Below are 25,588 nucleotides of genomic sequence, written 5' to 3'. Positions count from 1 at the left end.
CTAGTCCAGTAAAGAGGAGCCCGAGCCGGGGCCGGAGGTGGGAAGACTCCCCTGTCCCAGAGCAGGGGACAGCGGGGGGGGGGGGGGGGGGGGACACCCGGGGCCAGGGCATCCCATGGCTCCCGGACAACCTGGCGGGAGGCAGGGGTCAGGTCCCCAGCTCCTCCTGGAAAGTGGAGCGTCCCTCCCCTTCCCGGCGTCCTCGGCGGGCGTCCTCCACACCGAATCCTCCATCCACACACGGCAGCAGGCTGCGCCCGCGCCCCCGGGCCCACTCCCTGCTCCCCGGGCGAAGGAGGCGCAAAAGTGGGGCGATGGGAGGCGCGGCGGGAAGTCAAAACCACAGATCCATTCATTTAAGGAAAAGAAGCGAAAATCCAAAAAAAAAAAAAAATCATGATAAAACGATGTGCAAAGGAGGGGGCGCCCCCCCCACACCGGAGGGGGGCAGGCGGCAGGCAGCCGGCGGGACGGCAGCGCGTGCAATCGACGAAGACGACGTGGGAAAAAAAAACCAAAGACCAAAATCAATGAAAAATGGGGGGGCGGGGGCGGGGCGGAAAATAAAAGCAGAGATCGAAGTATCTTTAGGCCACGAAGACGGGGGGCGGGCGCGGCGGGCCCGGGGGCTTACCGTCGCGAGGGGAGTCGGCGGCCAGCGAACCTCCTTCTCGCGGCCCTTTATCGTGAGCAATTTGACGCATGATTATCGCGTCTATGAAGGTGGCCGCTGTCAGGGTGGTCTTACCCAGTGCTCGGAGCTCCAGTTCCTGGATGGAAAAGGGTTTACTTTGAGTCTTTTCCCGGTGCAGGTCCGCGGCCGGCGGGTCCGGGCTGGCGCGGTGGGCGGCGAGGCTCTTCGCTGGGGTGCGGGCGATGGCCGCGTGGCCGGGGCCGGCGGGGGCCAGGGCCCGGGGCTCGGCGCCCTTGCCCGGGGAGGAGGCGGGCTCCAGCCCGGCGCGGGCCTGGGGCTTGGCGAGGAAGGTGTGGCCCGCGTCCCCGCGGGGCCTCTCAGGCCGGCTGACCCTCGGGGCCTCTTTGGGCAGCAGGACGGGGTCCAGGAGGGTGGGGTAGACCCCGTCCAGGGTGCTGCCCAGCGGGCAGTGGGCGGCGGGTGGGAATGTGGCGGCTGGGCGGACGGGCGAGGAGGTGGAGGTGGACCTGGGGGAGGAGAGGGGGGTCAGGAGGCGGCGGGAGCCACGGCTGGGGCCTGCGTCACACCCTCGCTCTGACACCTGGGGGCGGGGTGTCCCCTATTCCCCACTGCTCCCTGGATAAACCCACCCTCCTGATGCTGGCCTGCAGTGTGACCTCACCCACCCATTCATTCATTCATTCATTCATTCATTCATTCCTTCCTTCCGTCATCCTTTCACAACTGTGAACGGAGCCCCCACTACGCGTCAGGGACACAGCACTGCACGGAACAGACAAAAGCTCCTTGCGCTCTGGTTAAGAAGGGACTGTAGACGTGTGAACCTACAAACCGGACCCTATGGGAGGGTGGTGGGTGGTGGGTGGAGGCTACGCGTCGGCGCCGTGAGAGAGGACGCCGGGGAGTGCTGGGGCGACGCCGGGGCTTCTGGGAAACGAGCCGTCACGTTTCATAACGAGTCGCGGGGAGGACGGGACGAGGGCGGCCAGTGTGTGGGGGGGAGGGGGGCGGCAGGAACGGGAATGAGTTTGGAAGAAGCGGCTCCATGTAGACAGGTCCCTGGGCAAGAGCAGGGGGTTCCGGGGAGCCCCTCCCCCAGCCCTTGGGGTATTTGTCACCGGAGGGGACCTGGGCCCCTTGTGAGAGGGAGCGGGTTTGGGGGCCTCGCCCTCCTCAGGGAACCGCTGGGTGTTGTCCAGGCAGGAGGGGTACCGTCTCCTGTTTGAGGGCCTTGCTTCAAGGTTGTGGGGGGGCCTGGGGGTCTGTCCACAGACTCCCCTGAACCCAACACCTGTCCACCTCCTCATCCATCCACCTGGCACGTCCTCACCTGGGTACCCACCTCATCATCTACCATCCGCCTCGCATCCTGCTCCCGTCGCCCACACTGACCTGCCTGCCGTCTCTCCATCGATCCCTCCATCCATCCATCCAAGACCCATCCCTCCCTCCATCCATCCATCCAAGACCCATCCATTCCTCCATCCGTCTATCCACCCATCTGTCCATCCATCCATCCCAGTCACCATCTCGTCACCGACTCACCCACCCACCCATCCTCTCAGCTCCTCCTCACCCCTCTCCCCATACACCCACCGTCTAGGCACCCTCCCACCACCCACCTGCCTCCCCACCCATCAGCACCCATCTGTCTCCAACCTACAGGGCCACCCACGTCACTATCCCTCAGCCGCCCGCCCGCCCGCCCGCCCGCGGCCCCGCCCGGTGCCAACCTGGCCCACCTCAGGACCGTGGGCGTGCCGGGCTCCACGGAGGTGGCCACGCCCTTCATGCTGGTGTTGTGCAGCACGCTGGGCCGCTGCTGGACGGCGTCCTGGGTCCGGGGCGAGATGGGCGAGTGCTGGTGGGGGTGGGAGGCGGGGCGGCTGCTGCTGCTGCCCCCACCCCCGCTGCCGCTGCCGCTGCCGCCGCTCTGCTCCGTACCTGGGGGGACAGGCGGCAGGTGAGAGGCCGGCCTCGGCGGCCGGCGGGCAGGGCCGGGGCGGGTCCCTGGGGCCTACCGGGCCTCCAGATGGGCGCGTGCTCCACCGTGGCGCTGGACGTGAGGATGGACTTCTCGCGCTCCCGGTCCCGGTCCCGGTCCCGGTCCCGCTCAGACGAGGACGTAGTGGGTTTTGTCAGGTGGGTGGGGCCTCCTGGAAACCAAAAGGCCTGCGGCTCAGCCCCGGGTGGAACAGAGCCGGTGAGGCATCGGCCTGGGGGCGCCCAGCCAGCCGCTGGCTTCCCGACCCCGGACGGGGGCAGGGGCAGGCGCTACCTGGGGAGAGCGGGGAGCTGCTGAGCCGGCTACTGAAGTGCTGGGCTGCGGAGGGGATGTAGGCCAGACGGTCCATGGCGGTGGCGGCCGTGCCCGGCGTCGGGGGCACCAGCACGGGCAGGTGTGGCACTTGGGACAGGTCGATGATGCCTGTGGGGGAGGCGGCGGCGGCTGTAGCCACGGGGGAGGGGCCACAGGCTGGCCCACCACAGGCCCCCGTCGGACACCACACCCTGGGGTTCCCTCCCGGGTGCACGCGCTGCCCCGCGGGGCCCTTCTGAACGCCAGGGGCTCCGGTGCCCTCCCTGTGGCTGCCAACCCGGCAGTGGCTGTGCCCTGCCGTCGGCCCCGTGTACACGGCCACACGGCTGCTCAGCCTCAGTTCCCTGCCCATCCCCACCTTTAATCCTCACTGAGGACGTTCTCCTCTGGTTCACAGAGAGAGAGGGGGAGAGGGAGAATGACACATCGGTGGGTTGCCTCCTGCACGCACCCGACCAGGGCCCAGGCTGGGGAGCCTGCACCCGAGGTTCGTGCCCTTGACCGGAATCGAACCCGGGACCTCTCGGTCTGCAGGACGACACTCTACCCACTGAGCCACACCGGCCAGGGCCCCCATCCCCACCTTTGAAACAGCTCGGGTGACCCATTTTCCCAACTGGACCCGAACTAGGATGTGGGCGTTCCAGAACATTCTGGAAGTTTCTCCCCCAGAGGACGACTTCCATGGGCGCATGCAACGCCACCCCAGGCCCTTGCGAGTCAGGGAACCCGAAATCCCGACAGCCTGACCCCAGGACCACGCACCGCCCGGCCGAGCCTCCCGGGTCCGTGCGGCCATCGGACGCCAGCGCACGCCCACCAGCCGGGTGGCCCCCACCCACACCTCCGCGGGGACACACGGTGGGCACCTCCTGCTGGCCTGCACGGGGGAGGGGGCGGGGGGGCCCGGGACCACCCACCTCGCGGGCCGGCGGCGTAGTTGAGCGCCAGCGAGGACTCGCGGGGGGCCAGGCCGCGCAGCATGTCGGCGCGCTGGGCCATGGCGGTGGCCGCGTTGTGGTGCATCTGCTGGGAGGTGATGTAGTCGTTGATGATGGTCTGCCGGTTCTCCAGTGCCGCCGTCTCGGGGTAGCCGCGGATGAGGTAGGGCGGGTACAGGTGTGGGTAGGTGGGGTTCGGGGCCAGGTGCCGGGGCAGGTAATAGGCAGCGGCCGCTGGGAGAGGGACACGGGGTCAGAGGTCAGACACCCCACCTGTCCTCGTGCCCCCCACGCCCGCACCCTGACTGCGTTGCCCCAAACACCCCAGGAGAGAACTGAGGCCTCTAAGGAGAGAGACAGCTGTTCCCCAAAACACGTGGGGGGCTCTTGGTGACGGTGTTCTCTGGGCTGAAGTTCTCCCAGCTACAGGGCGTGGGAAATGTGGGTCCCCGAAATACTGAGGGGGGCACCCGAATATTCGGGGAACGCCCACTGGAGCTTCCTGAGATCGTTTGTGATTTTTTTTGTTAGTCCTCACCCGAGGATATTTTTCCACTGATTTTTAGGGAGAGGGGAAGGGAGAGGGAGAGACAGAGAGAAACATGGATGTGAGAGAAACACATCGATGGGTTGCCTCCTGCACGCGCCCCAACCAGGGCCCGGGCTGGGAGGAGCCTGCAACCAAGTACGTGCCCTTGACCGGAATCGAACCCGGGACCCTTTGGTCCGCAGGCCGAGGTGCTATCCACTGAGCAACACCGGCCGGGGCTGTTTGCGATTTGAAAGGCGCTGACCAGGCCCTCGGGGAAAGCAAACCACTGGGAAACGTCACCCCAGCCTGTCCCTCAGGCACTGCGGGCAAATCCCAACCGGGCAATCCCCACGGCTGCACCGTCAGCCTCCCCAGCTCTAAGCCTCAGTTTCCCCAAACGGCAGCGCCTCGCTGATGCACGAGGAGCCGCACGAACGGGGCCCCCACCCCGGCTTCGGGGCCTGTGCGCCCGGACAGGCACCTGCGTCCAGGGGGATCCCGCGGGGGATGGCGGCGGGGTCGAAGGCCAGCGGGATGTGGCCGCGGTACAGGTCCACGCCGCTCACGCCCCGCAGGAGGTGCTCGTACGGCGAGAGCGGGTGCGGGTGGTGCTCGGGCGCGGCGCTGTGCGGGGACTTGGCGACCTCGCGGGGCGTGGACGTCAGCTTCCGGTCCTGGGCCGCCTTGCTGGACGAGTGGCTGCCTGTGGGCCCAGAGCGGGGCAGGCATCAGGCCCCTGTGCCCCCGGCCCTCCAGCCCCCCCACGGCCCCGAGGCTGGTGTTCATGGGGGTGGGGGGCCGGGTGTCTCTGGGGCCCCAGGACCTCACCCACTGATTTGCCTCTTAGTTTTTTGTTTTGTTTTGATCGTTTACTCATTTGCTTCTAGTGTTTTGTTGTTGTTTTTTTGTTCTTTTTAAAAAATATATGTTTTGACTGATTTTAGAGAGAGGAAGGGAGAGGGAGAAACTTTAATAAGAAACATCCGTGGTGAGAGAGAATCATGGATCGGCTGCCTCCTGCACACCTCCTACTGGGGACCGAGCCCGTAACCCGGGCCTGTGCCCCGACCGGGAATCGAACCCTGACCTCCTGGTTCATGGGTCAGTGCTCAACCACTGAGCCACGCTGGCCGGGCTGTTTTATTTTATTTCTTAAAAAAAAAAAAAAATCAGCATGCGTTTGTTTCATTCACTCAATCCATCGAACAAAAACACTCCGGGAGCCCCGGGCAGCCAGCGCTGTCCCGACAAAGAGTCATCAGTGACAATTGCAGCGCGACAGGCGCTCGGAGACAACTGAGACGGGGACGAATGGGGCAGAATGGGCGAGCAGCCACCCTGAGGAGGTGGCCTTTGGGCAGGACCTGAGGGAGGACAGGAAGCCAGTTGGGTAAAGACCTGGAGGTGGGGCACGGCACGTGCAAAGGCCCTGGGAGCAGAAAGGGGCCGTCTGGCTGAGCCGGGGCGGAACAGTGGGCGGGAGGCCTAGCCGCAGGCTCCCGAGGCGGGACGGACAGGCCAGCTTCCCTCTGGGAGCGGCGAGAGGTGCCGGAGGGATGTGCTTCAGCAGGGGGTGGGGCTCAGTGCGAATCTGGCTGCTGTCTGAGGAGCAGGCGGGGAATGGCGGTGGGGGAGGCGGGGTTCCCGAGCCGGATCTGGGGCAGAACCCACGGTGGCTCGGTGGGCGCCCCCGGGGCCCGGCCTGAGCTGAGCGTGGGCAGCGAGGCAGTTTCCCGAGATGGGAGTCCCCCCACCGCCCCCCCATCCTCCCCCGCGCCCCACGCACCCTCCCCCGCACCCCACGCACCCTCCTGCAGGCGTGGCGTGGGCTCCCGCGTGGTCCCGGGCGAGCCGCGGGGGAGGGGGCCGGCGAAGGAGGCCGCGTGGTCCTCGTAGGCGAGGGGGCTCTGGCGGGGCTTGCCCAGCTCAGGCACGATGACCGGGGCGCCCCGCGTGATGGAGCCCCCCGAGCCGCTGCCCGCGCCCGACCGGCCCTTGAGGCTCTCCTCGTAGCAGGCGCGCTCCAGCGCCCGCGCGTCGGCCATCACGTCCAGCGGGTGCACGGCCGGGAAGGTGCGGCCGGGGCTGCCGATGATGGAGCGCACGTCATGCTTCTTGGAGCCCGAGGAGGCTGTGCCCGCGTCGTACTTGAGCGGGGTGCCCTGGGGGGAGGGAGGGAGAAGGGGGGTGAGCACCAGCCACAAACTCAGCCTCGGCTGCTCAGTTACAACACGGGGAGCCACAGGCCACACTGGAGGGGCCCGGCCTGGCCTCGGGCCTCAGCCGCCTGGGGGAGGGTCAGCAGAAGGCACAGAGGCCAGCCCGTCCTGGAGCAAGTGGGGGACCGGCTCCTGGCCCCTGGGGTTGGCTGGAGCGAGGCCAACACCCCCGGGGGCGAATCCTCCCTCCTGTGAAGCGGGGCCTCCGCACGAAGGCTGGGCAGCGAGTTCCGCTCCCACGCCCCCCACGCCCCCCACACCCCGAGGCTTCCGGCCGGGAGGTCAGGGTGAGGCCCCTGCTCCCGCCAGCAAGGGCAGCTGAAGACAAAGGCCCGGCCCTGCCGGCCGCAGGGAGGGGACCCGCGTACTGGGCCTGGTGCCTGCAAGCCCCACAGCTCCCCGTCCGCTCGGACATTTGCGTTATTTCATAAGAGGGGGAAACGCCCTTGGGGTAGGGAATATTCTAGAATCAGACGGGCGTCCCTGTGGCTGGCCCACGGCTCCGCGGCCCCCAGCGCGGTACCTGCGTGATGGAGCCCTCCTTGAGCGGCCGCGGGGCCAGGGGCAGCTCGGGGGTGCACCGCAGCTCCTCGCGGGGGATCTCGTGGACCGAGCGCCCGGCCTCCTTCACCGTGGCCACCAGGCCCTCGTGGGGTGGCTTCAGCTTCAGGGCCTCCAGGGGGCGGGCCTTGTAGGCCTCGGCCAGGTCCCGGGGCGGCGGCGGCGTGCCCTCCAGCTTCAGCAGCTTGGCCTCGCGGCGCAGGTAGTCCTCCTGGGCCTCCACGTAGGACCGAGGGATCCCTGCGGGACGGAGACGGCGCCACCTCACACCCGCGACCCCGGCCCCCACCTTCACCGGGGCCTCCTCACCAGCGGGTTCTGGGCTCGAATCACATGACCTGACCCCCCTGAGCCCCGACGTCCTCACCTATAAGAGGGGCGCACTGGCCCCCCTCACGAGCCTTCAATGAAATCACACGCAGGGCGTACCCCCAAAAACGTTTCCACGCTTTCACGGCCGACCGATGGCTCGATGTCAAAGAGGAACTGTCCCTTCGTGAACACGGCCTTTACCGTTATTCAAAGCACGCGGACACGTGTTTGGGGGACGCTCTCCAGTTACAGAGCGTCGACCGGGGTGCGCAGCAGCCGCTCGCCGCAGACCAACCAACGGAGAGCCCAGGTATCTGACCCCCAATCCTCCCGCCCACGGCACCTCCTTCTCCAAACCGTCCCGCAGGTCACATACAGGCAGCGCTGGGGCCAGCGCCAAGCACACAGCAGGCGCTCAATGGATGGTGTCAGCGAATGGGGTGGGGGCACATTTTGCTCTCCTTGCAAATGAGAAACGCCCCACCGGGCCTGTGTGTGTCCCCGTCACTGCAGGTGTCCGCACGCCTTCCCAAGCGCCTGCCCTGATCTGGTTCCCCCGCACTCGGGTACCCCCCCCCCCCCCCCGCCTTGCTGTCATCTCCCTGCAGCTGCCGTGCGCCGTGGGGGTGGGGGCGGGGTACCTTGCGTGATGGAGCCGCGGATGTGGTGCTGTTCTTTCAGGTGGTGGGGGCTGTGTCGCTCAGGGGGGATGGCGCGGCCCATGAGACCTGGGAGGGAGCGGGCGAGGGGCTTGTGAGGCGGTCCCCGAGCAGCCTTGGGCGGTGACCGGGGTCGGGGTCTACAGCCCCCAATCCCGGGAGGGGCCCCGCCAGCCACTCGGCCGTCCCCATGATGGTGGTGGCGGCTGAGAACCCAGCAAGCGGTGTCCCGTCTCTGGGCCCAGAGAGAGCCTCAGTTTTCCCATCTGTAGATAGGGCTGGCCCTCCCCCCAGCTCCCTCCGGGAGGCGCCCAGAGACCAGCTCTCTCTCGGCGGCTGGAAGCGGGTCCCCGGGTCCCTGGCGATTCTGTGTGGACTGAGAACACTGGGCCGGACTCCCACCTTCGATGCTGCCCGCGGCGATGGCCCGGCCCACGCGGCCCTCCATCATGTCGTAGGTGCGCTTTGGGGCGGCCGTCTCGTGGGCAGATCCCGAACTGCTCCTGCCGTCCTCCTTGGACACGGACAGGCCACCTGCAAACAGGCCAAGCTCACGGTGAGGGCGGGGCCGCCGCGGGGCGATCGTGGGCACGGGCCTGGGACCCGGAAGCCAGCCAAGGCGGGTGCACGCAGGCCCCTCCAGACTGAGTTCGTGCCCTGCGATCCAGCCCCGGGGCCGGGACAGGGCCCCACCCACCGGCCCCTCAGCCCTTCCAGGGGACTGACTGACACAGATGGGAGCGGCAGACACGCCTCCTGCACCCTGAACCCGACCTGCCGGGCTGCTCTGTGGGCGGCGTGCCCTCGACCACACACCGGCGGCCATGTGAGTCTGTGCACAAACACGCCCGCACAGTGACGGCTTGTGACACGAACACACACACACACACACACACACACACACACACACACACACGAGCCCTGGTGTGAACTCACAGGGCACACACCACCATTCACGTGTTGATGAATGTGGGGCTCTGTGCGTGCAGGTTTGGTGGCTCTGCCGCCCGCCCCCCGCCCCCCGCCCCCCCGGGATCCTTGAGCCACTGGCTAATTCAGAGACTGCAAACTGGGACCAGCCGACACACTGCGGCTGCTATCGATTTTGTTCTCAGAATTAAATGCCGACGTTTAAACACTGGGAGGTTTCGGACACACAGGGAGAGACTAGAAGTCTGGCCGGGAGCTCACATTCGAACTGGGGGACAATCAGCTGCTGGGGGACCAGAGAGGCAGGTGCCCCGGGAGACAGCGCCCGCTCTCCGCGTCGCCACAGTCCCCCCCACTCCCTGCTGCCTCAGCCGCTGGCCCCAGAAAGTGCATGAGGAATTAACAGCCCATTTTACAGATGATCAGCTCAACCCTAGAGGCTCAGGACTGGTCTGGGGCCCGAGTGGAGGTACCACCCAGTGCTCTCTGCCCACAACACCTCGACTGACAGACTGACCCCAGGCCCTCCATCCCCTGAGGGCATTCAGCCGAGGCTGGCACAGTCCCCAAGGCCGTCTCCACCAGGTGGCAGCAGAGAGCGGCCTTTCCCTGAGCCCCATGGTGCTGCCTCCACCTCCCAGGACCAGGACCAGGACCAGGACCAGGATGTGGGGGTGGGGGCCGCGGGCACAGGCGGAGGCGGACGGAGGGGAAAAGGCGCCCGCTCGCCTGAGAAGCAATTGAGGGCCCGGCAGCAGCCAGCCGCCAGGAGGGGTGCCCATTAGCGGCTTTTATCTCCCCACCCCTGGGTGCCCGCTGCCAGGAAACGCTCCTCCAGCGTCTCCTCCCTGATTAACTCCTCCCTCGGTTGTGAACCCAGAACCAGGAAAGAGAGGGGCCGAGGGGCCTGGAGCCGGGACCCGGGGCACAAGGCGGGTGGAGGTCAGCGGCTTCCGCTCTCCGGGCCTCCGTTCCCCATGAGGCCGACTACCAGTTTGTTTCCTCCACGGTAAAGACCTGGGCAGAGGTAGGGGGCTTGCGTACCTGCTGGGACGGGGAGCTCACTACCTCTGAACGTACTACTTCCCAGTGGCACCCCAGCCCTGCCTCCCTCCTCCCCGACCCTGGGCCTCCTTTTCTCTCGAGGGGCCAGGAGGGGGGCCCCCAGGGCCCTTGGGCATCTTGCACCCCTGTTTCCTTGCTGTAAGAGGAGAACCAGCTCTTCCCCCGCTCCAGCCACTCAGGGCTGACGGAAGAGGCACCTGCTCCCACCACGGTGTCCCCTCTGGCTGCCCTTTGGCCCCAACCCTGCTTTTCTGGACCCCCGCCCCCCTCCCCACCTTGACCCCCTCCAGAAACGCCAGGGTCTGCGGCTGGGAGGACGGGCCAGGCCGGGCGGGCAGGTTCCCCGGACGCGGGATTAACAAGGGGACCTCCTGTCTGCACGTCCTGAGAGCGTCATCCGAGGGGACTCCAGATGCGGTGTCCCAGCCCCGCACCGCACGGCCCCACGGGTCCTCTCCCCCCCGCGTCCCCGAGCAAAGCCCGTGGGGGGGGAGGGAAGCCACGCCCCGCCCGCGGCCCCCGGGGGACAGGCTCACCCTCATAGGACAGCACGTGGCCCTTCTTGCCCTCGTAGATGACGTGGCCCTTGGGCAGGCCGTCCTCCCGCCCACGGTCCAGGCGGCTTGGGCTGTCCTCGCCGATGATCCGGGTGATGGTGCCCTTGTACAGGACGTCGGCCGGAGTGCCCTGGGGGGTGGAGGGGGAGAGCTCGTGTCCCCACGGGCCCTCCAAGTCCACCCACGTGCCCACGTGTGGCCGGCGGAGCCCCCTCAGGTAACCTCCGAGAGGACGGGGGTGGGGGTGGGACTGGGTCTGGAGCCTGGTTCGTGGCCTCAAACAGCGGCTTTTCCCAACGAGCTGCTGTGTGGCCTCGGGGCCGTCCCGTCACCTCTCTGAACCCCCGTCCGTGCATCACAGAACACAGACCGTCCCCACGTCCCCGCTCAGCCCAGCCGCCCCCCATCACTACGCGCCTCTCCTCCCGGCCGCGCGGCTCAGGGGCCGAGTGTCGACCTACAAACCAGGACGTCACGGTTTCAAAACCTCTGGGTCCAGAGAAAAGCGGAGAGTGGACGACCCCTCTGGGGTGGGACCCGAGGCCACTGGGGTCAGAAACCCCGCCCGGTGGCCGGCCTGTGGCTGAAGCTCCTCCGTGATCGTATGAGAGAGCGAGTGCGTGCGTGTATGTCTCTCTAAATGGGTGTCTATGCATGCATGTGTGTGACCCCTGACCCCGGAGAGGCCCAGAAGGGGCCCTCTGCAAACCCGGGATGGGGCAGACATGGCTGGCGGACCCCAGCACCCCTTGCGTACCCGCACGGGGCTGGCCGTCCGACTCCAGCCCTCAGGCTGTGAGCACAAGGTCACGGTTAGCCCAGGAGGAAGCCTCTGTTCCCTGGGACTGAAGTCACAGACGCGGCTGGAAAGCACAGTGCCTGCCGCCAACCTCCAGGACGTGGCCTGGCCTTGGGGGGGGGGGCGGGCGGTCAAGCGAACTCCCCACCGCCCCTCTCAGCCTTTGTACATACTGTTCCCTGGGCCTGGAATGCTGTTCCCCAAATTTCCTGCAGGGCTCAGACCCCAAAGGTCTCCCCTCTGCTGACTCGGTCACCCCAGGCACTCTCCCCCACAGCCAGGGTGGACGGACGCCCAGTGTCTGCCCGTCTCGCACCGTGGCCGGCATCGCTCTGCCGCCAGGCCAGCTCCCCGGGACGGCGTGCTCTGTGCTCTGTGCTCTGTGTTTGCTCGGCACCACGGACACAGGGGGGTTGCCCGGGGGAGGAGCTGCTATACCAGGATGTCACCCCGCCCCCGAGGCAGGTGCCACCAGTGACGGACGCAGAGGGGACAGAGGGCCAGGTCAGGGTCCCGCCCACCCTGCGGCCCGCCGTCTGGCCCGGCCCCGCTGCACCCGAACTCACGTGGGTGATGGAGCCGCGGTAGGTGATGGGGCTCTCGGCGGGCACCCGGGCGGTGGGCACGCCCTTGCTGATGCTCCCTCCGGAAACCGAGCCCAGGGTCGTCCCTGGAAGACGGGGACACGCGGGCTGCAGGGTGTCTGAGACCCAGCCCAGGCCCTAGAGGCCCCCGACTCCCCAGCTGGGTCTGGGTGCAGCGCCCACGCCCGCCTCCACCCTCCGAGGACGGAGGAGCAGCTGCTGGGACACAGGGCAGACCCGGGCCTCACGCCCTCCGCCACGGCCTCACCTCTCAGCACGGACGTCTCCTGGGCCGTGGGCACCCCCAGGCTCTCCGGGGGCCCCGCCTGGCCCCGTGGGGACAGCTGCTCCTGCTTCACGCTGCTGAAGGGCGCTGGGGACGGGCGAGAGCAGTGAGCCAGGTGCCCCTGGGACAGGGCCCCTCCCCGCCGACCTCGGGCTGGGCCCAGTGCCACGGGGGTCCGCAGAGCCAACCCCCGAGTTCCGGCCAGAGTCCACAGGCCACGCTGCACCCCCCCCTTCAGCGACAGCTGCATAACCCAGGTGCCCCCCCGACAGGGACAGCTGGACCACGCGTGGGCCCTCCGATGGCGAGGCCCCGATCCTTACCCAGCTTCTTGGGGTCCAGGGCAGGGGCCAGCCCCATGGCGAGGGGGCCCACGGGGACCTTGGCGTGCTCCGAGTACGGGATGTGCAGCTGCACCGACAGTCCCTGAGGGGACAGAGGTCATGGGGTCACCGGGCCCCCGCGGAACCTCCACCACAGGCCTCAGCCCAGCCAGAGTGCCCGGACACCCCCTTTGACAAGGGCCCAAGGGGGGACCTCGGGATCACAGAGGCCCGAGAGGCCTGGGGCTCGAGTCCCGGCCCCGATGCCCCAGCGCACAAGCCACGGCCTCTCCCGAGACTGGGTCCCCTCGCCCGTGAAGCGGCCATTACGACCTGGCGTGGCTTAAAGGGAACGGCTCACGGCCTGGGGGCCACGCGATGCCTCGACCCCCGCACCCCGCGCTGCACAGGGGGCCGCTGTGTGTCTAGCACCTTTCACAGAGGGGAAACTGAGGCAGGAGAGGCTGAGGAACTTGCCGCAGGACACGGTCTGATTGCACAGCGTGTGCTTGCCCTCCCCGGGAGTGACCGCCTAAGGTCCTGACAGGCTCCAGCCGGTCGGACCCAGCAGAGCCCTGAACAGAGACGACCCGGCCCCCATCCAGACAACCCGGGTCCCCGGGGCCCATTCCGCCGAGCCCCCCGAGGAAGGCCTGTTCTCCGAGCACCAGGCCTCGCCCTGGGGGTGGCACCCACCTGCCTGTCCAGGACGCTGGGGTGCTTGGAGGAGGAGATGAGGGGCGGAGGGTTGGAGATGGTGGGCGGGCGTGGCAGGACGGGCCGGGTGCTGTCGTGCAGGCCCAGGGACAGCGGGTGACCTGCAGGGCACAGGTCTTTCCGTCACAGGACCCCCCGCGTGGCCGGGCCCCTGTGGACAGACTCCCCCTCGCCTCTGCCCTGTCCACCAGGGAGGTGACCATCCACACGTGCCCCATGCACTCCTGTCTCTGCCCTCAGGAGCTGGCTATGTCCTCGGTTCAGACACCACCCCCCCCCCCGAAGGGAAAGCTGGGGTCCACCCAGCACCTCGACTCCTGCCCAGACCCCATAACTGGTCTCCCTCCTGGAGTCCGTTCCCCTCACGGGAACCAGAGGGTCTCTGTAACAAGTCCGCTGGCTCACACCCTCCCCCTGCTGAGACCCTGCTATGGCTCCCACTGCCCCCAGGACAGAGTCTTAACCTCCGGCACGGCTCCTGCGGTCACTCGGCCTGGGGCTGGCGGCCTCCCCGGGCTCACCAGGCACCCAGCTCACCCCACAGCAGCCTGATTCTGTTTCTCAAGCTGAGCCTGCTCTGGCCTGCCTCTGGGCCTTTGCACATGCTGTTCCCTGCACAGGGCATGCCCTCCCTTGCTGTTCTCCTCGGTCATCTGGCCCACTCGGCCTTCAGGATCCATTCTGTTTAGCACAGACCTTCCGCATGAGCTGCTGGTGGGGGCCAGCAGGACTGGGGGCCCCCAAAGGACCTCCAACCCAGGCTGACTGTCTCTGGAAACCAAAGCAGCCCCTTCCCTCTCTCCGCAGCCTCCCTCCCAGGACTTCCCCTCCAACCAGCCATGCTCCAGCTCAAGCACCATCTATGGCTCCCTATCCCCAGTTAGTTCCACCCCAATCCTGCAGATGGCTCAGACCGCCACAGATCCCCATCCAACCCAGATCCTCCTGCACCGAGCGCGAGCCTGTGCGAGCAGCTGGCGCCCAATGACGCACGGGCCGACCCAGCATCGTGGCCCAGCAGCCCGAGCGTGGCGAGCTACTCACCGGGAGGGGCGTAGGAGAAGGCCGAGGGGTCCGGGGCGTGCGGGGAGGCCTTGATCACCTCGCGAGGGGGCACAGGGAAGGGCAGGCCCGGCGTCCAGCATGGGGGCTCCGCGGGCAGCTTCTGGCCCTCGGCCGCGAAGGCCGGAAAGAACACGGGCTTCTCTGCGGGGCGACGAGGGGGACGGTCAGCGGTGCTCGGCCAGCCCTCGGGGACCCAGGGCCACAGCCGCACCCACTCAAGCGTGACCCTCCCCGAGCCCACAGTGCACACCTGGGCAGGGGCGGGGTGCCGGCCAAACGTTAAGGGGGGCACCTATGATGGACACTCCCCAAGTCTGTGGGCCGGGGCCGCTCTCAGCCCTGGGACACTCCGCTCAGCACAGGGGTGTGTCCAGGGGCTGGGCTGCAGGTCCTTGGGGGCCCCTGGGATCCCAGGGAACGTCTGAGTCCCAGGTGAGCAGGAGGCCCGGGACACGCCTCCAGGGCTGGGGCGGCCGGTGGCGGCCCGGGGACCTGCGCCTGACGCTTACACCCGCTTACACCCGCTTGTACGGGAGCTGGGTCACGTCCACCCACGTGTTTATCACCGAGCTGTTGCGACATGGACAGTCTGGCCCGCAGAGCCTAAAATATTTACTCTCCGGCCCTTTCCAGAAAACGCCAGCTGACCTCTACGAACGCGGAAGGTGGTCAGCTGCGTGTGTGTGTGTGTGTGTGCACGTGCATGTGCAGTGGCGTGACCAAGGCGTGGCCGGGGAGGGGCCGGGCATCCGGGCACCGCACCACAGCCCTGCCTGCCAGTCGCCGCGGTTTCACCAGCGTGAGCGTGTGAGGAAGGGACTGTCGCCAGGTTGTGCGGGGAGGGGGGAGTGGGATGCACAATTGCAACCGTGGGCTTATCTGAGGTCACCAGCAAATATTTGGCCGAGCCAGGATTTGACCCTTTGACCTCCCAGCCCCTGCAGCGGAGGGTGACATGTAAGCGAGAATGTAGTCTCCAGCTGCCGCAGTCCCCACCCCTCCCTACTGCCTCCCTCCGCCGTTTCCCTCACCGGCTCGGCCCGCTTTGCTGCTACAGACCTGGGGAGTTTGCAAAGCTGCTCTTGGCACACAAACGCCCCCTCCCCTGCCCATTGGCCCTCAGGCTCCTCCCCCCGGGCCCCTCGGCCGCCAGGCACACTGACCCTCCTTCTCGGGCGGGACGGGGCTCCTGCTCTTGCCCCGCGGGCTGCTGCTGGGCTGCTGGGGGGCGCTGCTCTCGGGCTGCAGGTGCTGCGGCGGCGGCTGGGTGGGGGGAGCCGGCTTCGGGGGCGCTGGGTCCTCCCGGGCGGGCTCGTGGGCTTTGGTGACCTGCTGAGGGAAGCAGCGAGAGGTGGGCATCTTCCCGGGCCGTGCCCGGGGCACCGAGACCAGGGAAAGCCTCCCGGGTGCCCGCGTGTGGCCAGCCGGGCACGCAGGCCAGAGAGGCCACGGCCTGCCCAGGGCACAGAGCTGGAGGGTCAGGAGGGCAGGTCTCCATGCAAAGCCGCTGCCTGGCGCCAACCTCCCCGCCCAGCCGGACGCCAGGTCTCTCTGGAGGTCAGGGCGATGGGGACCGGCACACAAGGCTGTGCCAGCCTCGGGGCGGGCAGTGCAATCAGCAGGCCCCGTGCCCTCACCGGAAGGCCCTGGCCGGCCTGGAGTCCTCGGCCCAGAGCCCCGGCTGCAACTGGGGAGCCGGGCCACCCCGGGGAGGGATCACCCCAGCAGAGGCTGGGCCACTCTGGGGTGAGGGCTCCGCTGGGCCTGGGGAATCCGCCAGGAGGCCAGCCCTTCCCAAGGGACCTCATGTTCACAACTGGAGGGTCCCCACCCTTCTCTCCAAGGGGCTGTGACAGCTGGGGGGGCGGGGGGGACTGGAGGGAGAGCCATGTGGCTCCCAGGGCCTCAGAGGAACTGGGCGGGAGGACAGAGGAGGAGCCCTCAGCCGGCTCCCTGGGTCCCAGAGCCCCACCCGGAGCTGCTCCCGCCTCATCTCCATGGGGATTGCTCCAGGAAGCGGGCGCGGCCAGAGGAGCGAGAGGCACGGAGGCCGCAGGTGCGCAGCCCGGGGCTGCACTTGGCCGATGGTTTCCCTGCCCAGGAAGTGAGCCGGGCTGGGCGGGCGCAGGAGGGGGGCCGGCACTTACGATGGGGGGGATGGCGGCCGCACGCTGCTTCAGCTGCTTCAGGTCCAGCGGCTTCTGGGGCGAGGCGTGCGCCCTGGTGTCGCCCGTCGGGGTGAGGAGGCTGGGGCGCGGCGACAGCAGCCTGAGGGGGGACAAGCGTCATGCCGGCCCCCAGCCCTGGGCCAGGGGAGGGGAGGGCACACCAGGTCCCAGTGGGGGCGTGGGGGCTCCACCCTCCCTCCTCTGGTGCACACAGGACCCCGAGGGGGCCCCCGGGCCCCTCCAACCCCAGCCCAGAGGCTCAGGTTGGGGTCCGACATGCCCCCAGGCAGCCCCAGGCCAGGGAGGTCCCGGCAAAGCCCAGACCCCGAGCCCACACCACGCAGGGCCCTTCAGAGCCACGGAGTCGAGCGGACGGAGGTCTGTGAGCTGGAGAGATGGGCAGACCGTGCCCCCGCACAGGAGGGGCTCAGGGCCTTGCACGGAGCCGAGGGTACCCTGCCTCCCGGGGACAGGAGTGGGAGCCCCCCCGTTTCACCAGGGCATCCCCCTAATGAGATCTCCCTCGCACACCAGGGATGGAGAAGCTAGAGGCGCGAGGGCCAAGGACTCCCGTGCACACTGTCCGCCCAGCGCCGAGCGCGGCCACGGTGCCCAGCGAGGTCACGCCCGTCTGGCCCTGCCTGCCAGTCGCCGCAGGCACGCAGAGCTGGCACCGCACCTGCCGGCCACACGGAGGGCTGACACGGGTGGCACAGGTCTCGGCGCAGGGCTGTGGTGCCTGGGCCCAGGGCAGAGCCCGCCCTCGGGGGGGGGGGGGGGGGTGCTCCAAGCTGCTCACGGGCGCCTCCTTCAGGGAATGCCAGGACGTGAGCGCGGGGACAAGGTCCCTATCGCGGTCCCGTCTGGCTCCCTCGCCTGCCCAGTGGGGCTGCGGGTTCCGGCCCAGCTCCACTCGCCGGGTGACCTGCACCGCTGGCCCGGCCCCAGGCTTGGGGTGCACGGAGGAGACCCCGACTCCAGGTCTGCCTGCAGGGCACCCGAGTGGCTGGTGACCAAACAGCAGGCGAGGGCACCGGCCGGGGTTGGGAGTCAGCCAGAATGGAGCACTAAGGCCGCTCCCCCAAAGTGGGGGGGGGGGGGGGCCTATCGGCAAGGCCCCTACTGTGCGCTATGGCCACACTATGTCACACGCGGAATGTAGGCCACGCCGCTGACTTGGAGGTAAGACCTGGGACAACCAGGTCACGCCGTGCCCAGCGAGCAGAGCCAGGTGCCCGGCGGAGGGCAGGTGGAGCCGGCGGACACGTAACACGCGGCCCAGGTTCCCTCTGCGCAGGGGGACCAGGGGCGGGGGACCCCGGCGGTGACAGCCGTGCCTGAGGGCGCCGCCTCCGCCCGCATCTGCCACACGCTTGGCTGAGCACAGACATGACACGCTGCCCACGGCGCGGGCGGGGCGGGCGCGGGGAAGGTCACACTGACTTTGCCAGGCTCCGCGCCTGCACGGTCCCCGCCGCCTGGCTCACCTGCCTCCGTCCTCACCTCCCCTGACCCCTCCCATCCTGCTCGCACTCCCGGGGACCCCCCACCGGCTTCTCCTGCAGCTGCCGTCCTGGCTGGCGCCCCTGGACTCAGGCCCAGGCCCGGCTCCCCTGCGTCTCTCAGGCTGGCACCCCAACCTGGTCCAAGCATCCCCCGCAACCTCCACTGCCACTGGCCCCACCCCAGCCGCCCTTCCCTCACATTTACTTACTAGCCTCCATTTAAATCAGCTTGCATTTGGCCCTGGCTGGTGTGGCTCAGTGGACAGAGCGTCGGCCTGCAGACCAAAGGGTCGCGGGTTCGATTCCGGTCAAGGGCACGTACCTCGGTTGCAGGCTCCTCCCCGGCCCGGGCCCTGATCGGGGCATGTGCAGGAGGCAACCAATTGATGTGTTTCTCTCACGTCGATGTTTCTCTCTGTCTTTCTCTCTCCCACTCTCTCTAAAAATCAACGGGAAAACACCCTCAGGCGAGGATTGAAAAGGTAACAGATAAAACAACTCGCATCTGTCCACCCAAAGCTACAGGTGAACACACTGCAGCCGCCTTGGAAAACAGCCTGGGGGTCCCTCAAGAAGCAAGCCACCAGTTACCCTCAGCCGGCGATTCCACTGCGGGCGTGCGCCCCGGAGAATGGACACCCTCCCCACCCCCCCATCCCCGTCCGCAGACACGGGCTCGTGAAAGGACACAGCGGCAGCACCCACCCCGGCCCCCAAGAGGTGCCAACGACCCACCTCAGACCCACAGGCTCAGACCCACAGGCTCAAACAGACGCATGGAGCAACGGAACGAGGTCCGTCCGGAGTGGAATATTACTCGGCCATGAATAAGGACCGACGCCCCGAGTCACGCCACAACACGGGTGAACTCGGAAAGCGGGCCGCGGTGCGAGAGGAGCCTGACACCAAGGCCCCGTCCCGCGTGCCCCGTTTGTCAGAAACGCCCACACCAGGCAAAGCCACAGGGGCAGAAAGATCAGCCGGGCGGGTGGCGGGCGGCCAGCGGGAAGAGGTCAGTGGGCTGGCCGGGGTCCAGCTGGTGGCCAGGGGCTGGGGGTGGGCTGCGGAGTGACTCAGGGGTGTGAGGTTGTTGCTTTGGGGGGGGAGGGAGATGGGGGACGAGGGTTAACGGACATGTTCTGGGCTGAAATGGTGGTGACGGATGCGTGAACGGTACTTTGAGAGCTGAAATGGATGGTGTGGGAGTCAAACCCAGGAAAGCTGGTACCAAAGCAGCATAAAGAAGATGCTTAGTGTAGCCAACTAGGCGATCAAGAACTACAAGGTAAGTACTGTTTCTAAGAACAATAACGTAACATCATCACGTGCTTTATATTGTGTTAGCTAAAACATAAAATTCTGTATCTGGCCCGGCTGGTGTGGCTCAGTGGTTGAGCACTGACCTATGAACCAGGAGGTCACGGTTCGATTCCCGGTCAGGGCACGTGCCCAGGTTGCGGGCTCGATCCCCAGTGGGGGGTGTGCAGGAGGCAGCCGGTCCATGATTCTCTCACATCACTGATGTTTCTCTCTCTCCATTCCTCTCTGACATCAATAAAAAAGTATCTTTTAAAAATTCTGTATGTGTAAATGAAACGCCGTAGGGATACCAAGTAAGTTTTTACAAAGCACAGAAGCCCGGCATCCGTGTCCCACGGATTCTCAATGAACTAGGCCCGTGTCCTGCCTCGGTTTCCCCGGCTCCACACCCAGGCAGGGGGCAGGTGGGAGGGGAGCAGGAACCACCCCTCACACACTCTCAGGAGGCCTCACCCAGAGTCGGGGGTCGGGGGGCTCCGTGAGGACAGAGGCAGGGCCCAGTGCTCCTCCGTTTGCGAGGCTCCCGATGCCAGGCTGACCTCTCGCGGCAGAGAGCCGCACCCGAAAACCAGGGGCCGGCTCTGATCCATGCCCCCGGGGTCCCGAGCCGCAGAGGGGGCGGAAGAGGCTGGGCACCCGTGCGGGGCCACCTCCCCCGTCCCACCCACCGCCTCCAGGAGCCCTCCTCGCTCTCCCGTGTCCTTGGACGAAGGCGCCTTTCATTTTCCTCTCTGGAGGTCCGGGCTGGCGAGGGGCTCTGGGAGCCTGGCACCGGGCTGGTGGTTTACAGCTCGTCACTCCTTTATCCCCACAACGACCCCTACGCGGGGACCCGCACGCCCACCTCACAGATGGGAAGGCTGAGTCCCCAGCGAAGGCCCTTCTGAAGGCCGCCCCCGGGGAGTGTGCGGGCAGCGCCTCTGGGAGCCGGGCGGGCAGCGCGGGCTCTGCAGTCACCGCCACCACCTCTGGGCCGCGGCCGGGAAAGCTCCCGGGCAGGGACGAGGGCGAGGGCGGGGCAGGACGAGGGGGCAGGGCCGGGCCCAGCAGCCTCCTGCGTCTGTCTGTCCCCGGGACACCCAGTTCCCAGCCCTGAGCTGTCAGGCGGGGAGGAGGGCGGTGGGCAGGCGGCCAGGACCCGGGGTCGTCCGGGGGGACCCACCCGGCCCTTCCGGGAGGCCCCGATGCCAGGCCGGCTCTGACGCAGCTCTCGGCCAGGCGGGTGGCGGGCGGCCAGCGGGAAGAGGTCAGTGGGCTGGCCGGGGTCCAGCCTCCTGGGCCCCAGGGCGGGGGACTGGCCGGGGTCACTTGGGGCGGGACGGGCCAGGTGTCCTGACTCCCCGCCCGGGGCTCCTCTCCCAGGGGATCGAATGCTGGCCGCTCAGGCAGGAAGGTGGACGGCAGCCAGGCCCGCGGGGGCGGGAAGGACACGTCCCGGGTGTGGCTGGGGAGGGGGAGGGGCGGGAAGGTGCCGGCGGGGTTTCAGGCCTGGCCCGGGGTCCCGGGGGCTGTGGGTGGTCGGGCCAACCCTTCCCGCTCTCCAGCCGGGGCCTGGCCACCTGGACCCCAAACAGACGCCCGGAGGCCGCTGATCGGCTCTCAGGCTGCTGAGAGCAGGGCCACGTTCCCACCGCCAGCACGACGGGCGGGGCCGCCACCCGACCCTTTCACTTATTTATTTTTAAGACCTCAAATCCATCTTCCAGGGATAGAGAATGTTTTTATCCGTATTTCTTAAAATATATTTTTATTGATTTCAGAGAGGAAGGGAGAGGGAGGGGGAGAGAGAAACATCCATGATGACAGAGAATCATGGGCCGGCTGCCTCCTGCACGCCCCCCACTGGGGATCAGACTGCAACCCGGGCCTGTGCCCTGACCGGGAATCGAACCCTGACCTCCTGGTTCATAGGCTGACGCTCAACCACTGAGCCCCGCCGGCCGGGCCCGCCCTGACCCCTTCCCAGGCACAGTGAGCAGACGGGCCAGGCCCTGGCCGGGCGCCCTCCCTGCAGGCTGAGCCGCCGTGAGCACTGTTTTCTGAGCAGCATCGATTGGGCGAGGGCCCCTGGGGGTCTGTGCTCTCGGGACCCGCGGCCAGGCCTCTGCGGGGGGAAGCTCCCTGCCCCGCCTCCCGCCCAGCTGTTTGCCCACAGACGGGAGAGGCTGGTGGCGCCGAGGACAGGACCCGGGGAGCAGAGGCCGGCGTGGCTCACGTACTTTGGGAGACCCAGAGCACACAGACCGAGCCTGACTTTCCCGGAACATTCTAGAACTTGCCATTGTGCCATGCCCCAAGGTGAATCACAGGGCACAGGCAGCGGCTCCGCGTGAAAGCATCGGATTTGAAAGTCACATTTTCCTCCTCCCGCTGCCCAGCGCTTTTCCGACAGACTCGGAGAGAGAGCAGAAGACGGCACGGTTTCCAGTCAAAACAAGAACCGGCCGCCGGCCTCATTAGCAAACAACCCCTCGCGCTGTCCAGAGGGGAGCCCAGCGGTCTCGCCCTGCTGCCCGCGGCCACCCGCCGTCGGGCGCAGCGCAGGCGGGCCAGCCTCTGTCGCAGTTCCCAGGCGTCTGTGCGGGACGTGGTTAATATCCAGCATTCCCGGGGTGGGGGGTATAGCATCCCGCACCAGGAGCAAAGCAGGGGTAAGAAAGGGGGGAACATGGCCCCCAGACTCAGCTCAGCTGCCACTTCCGGGGGGAGGTCCCTCCACTGCCTTCTCCCCACGTGGAACACCTGCATCTGGACTCCATTCAGTGCCTGCCTCCCTGACCAGACCACGTGCTCCTTGAGGGCGGCCACAGAATTGCCCTGTGCTGTCCTGGTATACAGCCGGCGCTCAATAAGTGTCTGCAGTTATACGGGCGGAGCTCAACAAGTGCACACAGGTATACAGGCGGCGCTCAACAAGTGCATGCAGGTATACAGCTGGCACTCAATAAGTGTCTGCATGTTTACAGGCGGCGCTCAACAAGTGTTTTCAGAATGAAAAGATATAAACTGCTCCCCAGTCGGTCCACTCACCTATTCTTGTCGCCCCCCTCCGGCTCGTCCACCTCGTCGGCGCTGCAGGTGGCGCTGGAGTCACTGTCCTGGGGGGCACCTGAGCCCTTGGTGGAAGGGGCTTTGCCCCCAGAGCCTCCACCACCCTCCTTCTTCTCCACCTTGACCGCGCCCTCGGGCGCAGGCTCGGCGCCGGCCTCCGTGCTCCCCTGGGCTTTGTCGGGCGCCTCCTCCAAGGCCTCCTCCTTGCACTCCGTCTTGATGGGCTGGGCAGGCGGCCCCTCGTCCGGCGGCTCCTTCTTGCCCACGGCCACGGCCACGGCCAGTTCCTGGGCCACAGCAGGCTTCTGCTCTTCCCCCTCCTCTGCCGCTGGGGCTGCCGCTGCGGCCTCTTCCTCCTTCTCCTCCTTGGGGACCACAGGAGGGGGTGCTGCGGGTCCCGGGGATGCCGGCAGGGGTGTAGGCGGGCCGGAGGCTTCAGGGGCTGGGGCAGGCTCGGCGGGGGCCGGGGCGTCCTCGGGCGGCGGGGTGGGTGGCTCAGCGGGCGGTGCCTCAGTGCCCGGGGCGGGCGGGGGCTTGGGCCCGTTGTCCTTAGCGGCCTCGGCGTGGGGCGAGGGGATGCTCTCGGTGTCCGAGCTGTTGTTGACGGCGGCTGCGGGAGACAGAGGGGTGAGCGGTGTCGGGGCTGAAGGAGGGGTGGACGCCGCCTTCCCCACCCCCCTCAGTGTGTCCCCCGACACCCGATGGCCCGGAGGCTTCTAGCACCCACCCTGCTGGCTGTGCTGTGGTCACCATTATCGTCCCCGTGCCACAGCCATGCAAACTGGAGCCATGAGCTCCGAGGAACTGGGGGTGTGGGGGGCAGCCACACCTACTGCCCCCCGTCCGTCTCCCAGGGGCCTGGGGCCCGGCAGGTGCACAGGAAGTGCTGACCGAAGGAGGACAGACAAGGGCAAGGGGACCTCAGTTCCAGGCCCGGCTCTTACGCCTTAAAAAAAAAAATCACTCCTTTGGGCCTCCATGTCCCCCCACTTCCTGTAAAGTGGGGGGCGCTTAAACACCCACACTAGCTGCTGGGAAATCAAACCAGGGAAGCGTCACGGATGACAACACCCGTGAAAAATCATCAACAAAACGGCTGGGCCAAGCGCACTGATCGGCAGGCGGGAGGCTGGGAACAGTGTGGGGAACAGACACTGCGCGGGGAGGGGACAGGCGGCGGTGCACGGTGGTGCTCACAGGCAGAAGCATGCGCGCAGAAGTGGGGCCCCTGGCAGAGGACGGGGACCTCGGGGTGCCCCCCGCCCCCCGGCCACGTCCGTACCTGGGCCGCCGCATTCCCCTCTGGGCACCTCGCTCCCAGAGGCGTGGGAAGCTGGAAGGAAGTGAGAGAGGGGTTAGGAGCCATGGCACGAGCAGCGGGGAGGTGGGGGGAGGGAGGGGGAGCAGGGCCGAGGGCCACAGGCAGCGGCGCCACTGGCCTTCAGACTCAAGGGTCCCAGGTTCAATTCCGGTCAAGGGCATGTACCTTGGTTGCGGTCACAAACCCAGTAGGGGGTGTGCAGGAGGCAGCTGATCGATGTTTCTCTCTCATCGATGTTTCTAACTCTCTATCCCTCTCCCTTCCTCTCTGTAAAAAATCAATAAAATAAATATATTAAAAAAAATAAATATAAATAAATTTTTTCCCCTAAAATGTGACAGTGGATGAGATGGCAGGACACCAGCTGTCACTAGGGCTGTGCTGAGTCTTCACAGGGTCAGGAGGGCGGGACAGACAGTGCCAGCAGGCCCAGAGCCTCAGTTACCGTGGTTGCCACCACATCACCATCATCACCACCATCACCACCATCCTTATCACCATCATCTCCACAATCACCACCATCTCCACAATCACCACCATCCACTATCAGCACCATCACCATCCTTATCACCATCACCACCTCTTCACCATCGTTTTCACCACCGTCACCGTCACCCCATCACCATCACCACCTCTTCACCATCATTTTCACCACCATCACCGTCACCGTCACCCCATCACCGTCACCCCATCACTGTCACCGTCACCCCATCACCATCACCCCATCACCGTCACCCCATCACCGTCACCGTCACCCCATCACCGTCACCGTCACCCCATCACCGTCACCCCATCACCGTCACCGTCACCCCATCACCGTCACCCGTCACCGTCACCCCATCACCGTCACCATCACCATCACACCATCACCGTCACCCCATCACCGTCACCCCATCACCGTCACCGTCACACCATCACAGTCACCACCTCGCTCTCCCCTTTGAGGCAGGCCAGGCCCCTCAGAAGGACCCAGACGTTTCTGGGGAAGGTCAGCTCCCACCGACCGCCCTCACCTTCCGCCTCCTCCGCCATTTCCTCTTCGTTCCCGCTGGCGCCCGACGCCTCCATCTCCTCGTCCTCGACCGCGGGCGGGAAGGCGGCCTCCTCGCTGGCGGCGGCCGGGGCCTTCTTCTTCTTCCGGCGCGCGTTCCTCTCCTTCTCCTGGGACAGGGCGAGCGGCGGGTCAGGGCTGGGCCTGGGCCTGGGGATTCCCCGAGCCGGACGCGGCCACAGGTGCCCGGACGGTGATCCCGCCCGCGGCTGGCGGTTATTTTTACCGCTGGCTTCTCCCACCGTGTCCCAGATACTCCTGGGTGCAGCCTCGCCCGCCGGCTGCCAGGTGAGGAAGGCTCCCTCCCACGGAGGCCCCGCGACTGCCCCAGCCCTTCTGATGATCCTCGCCAGAGCGGGCCCTGCCCAGGGCCACCCTGCCAGGTTCCCTCACTCCGGGGAGCCGATGAATGAGGGAGCTTTTCCTGCCCCGTCTCATCGACTCCCATGGGCCCCCGGGGGACAGGCCGGCTTGGCAAGCTCCTCTTCACTCCACCAATCCTTACAAGGCACCTACTGTGTGCAGCCAGTGCACGGGGGCCGAGGACATACATGAACAAGGCAAACAAGCTCCTGCCCCCAAAGACCTTCTCATGGGGAAGGCCAGCAAACACTTCCCCTAAAAGGAAGACTCAGAGGTGCCAACGG

The 25,588-nt window shown here is 67.0% G+C and overlaps 1 protein-coding gene across 16 annotated transcripts in view; it reads right to left on the bottom strand.

Annotated features, from left to right (window-relative positions):
- Positions 1-25,588, bottom strand: part of NCOR2 (nuclear receptor corepressor 2) — a 136,574-nt gene that overhangs the window by 9,354 nt on the left and 101,632 nt on the right. For 9 of the 16 annotated variants that reach the window (XM_036307327.1, XM_036307326.1, XM_036307337.1 and 6 more), the window contains 21 exons: positions 24,904-25,051; positions 23,852-23,902; positions 22,549-23,179; positions 16,673-16,793; positions 15,689-15,857; positions 14,505-14,666; positions 13,440-13,561; positions 12,744-12,846; positions 12,403-12,507; positions 12,117-12,220; positions 10,731-10,881; positions 8,602-8,733; positions 8,182-8,268; positions 7,191-7,468; positions 6,256-6,610; positions 4,930-5,151; positions 3,896-4,150; positions 2,934-3,083; positions 2,677-2,811; positions 2,389-2,599; positions 635-1,161 (listed from right to left, as the gene is read on the bottom strand). In XM_036307327.1, coding sequence (XP_036163220.1) covers positions 635-1,161; positions 2,389-2,599; positions 2,677-2,811; positions 2,934-3,083; positions 3,896-4,150; positions 4,930-5,151; positions 6,256-6,610; positions 7,191-7,468; positions 8,182-8,268; positions 8,602-8,733; positions 10,731-10,881; positions 12,117-12,220; positions 12,403-12,507; positions 12,744-12,846; positions 13,440-13,561; positions 14,505-14,666; positions 15,689-15,857; positions 16,673-16,793; positions 22,549-23,179; positions 23,852-23,902; positions 24,904-25,051 — 4,219 coding nt within the window. The remainder of the gene's footprint in view (positions 1-634; positions 1,162-2,388; positions 2,600-2,676; positions 2,812-2,933; positions 3,084-3,895; positions 4,151-4,929; positions 5,152-6,255; positions 6,611-7,190; positions 7,469-8,181; positions 8,269-8,601; positions 8,734-10,730; positions 10,882-12,116; positions 12,221-12,402; positions 12,508-12,743; positions 12,847-13,439; positions 13,562-14,504; positions 14,667-15,688; positions 15,858-16,672; positions 16,794-22,548; positions 23,180-23,851; positions 23,903-24,903; positions 25,052-25,588) is intronic. The other 7 variants (XM_036307336.1, XM_036307340.1, XM_036307335.1 and 4 more) reach the window with 6 other exon arrangements.

The sequence above is a fragment of the Myotis myotis genome, unplaced genomic scaffold (assembly GCF_014108235.1).
Source record: "Myotis myotis isolate mMyoMyo1 unplaced genomic scaffold, mMyoMyo1.p scaffold_m19_p_47, whole genome shotgun sequence".
In the NCBI taxonomy this organism is placed as follows: Eukaryota; Metazoa; Chordata; class Mammalia; order Chiroptera; family Vespertilionidae; genus Myotis; species Myotis myotis.
The sequence above is the reverse complement of the archived record's forward strand: the minus strand, read 5'-3'. Positions and strand labels throughout refer to the sequence as shown.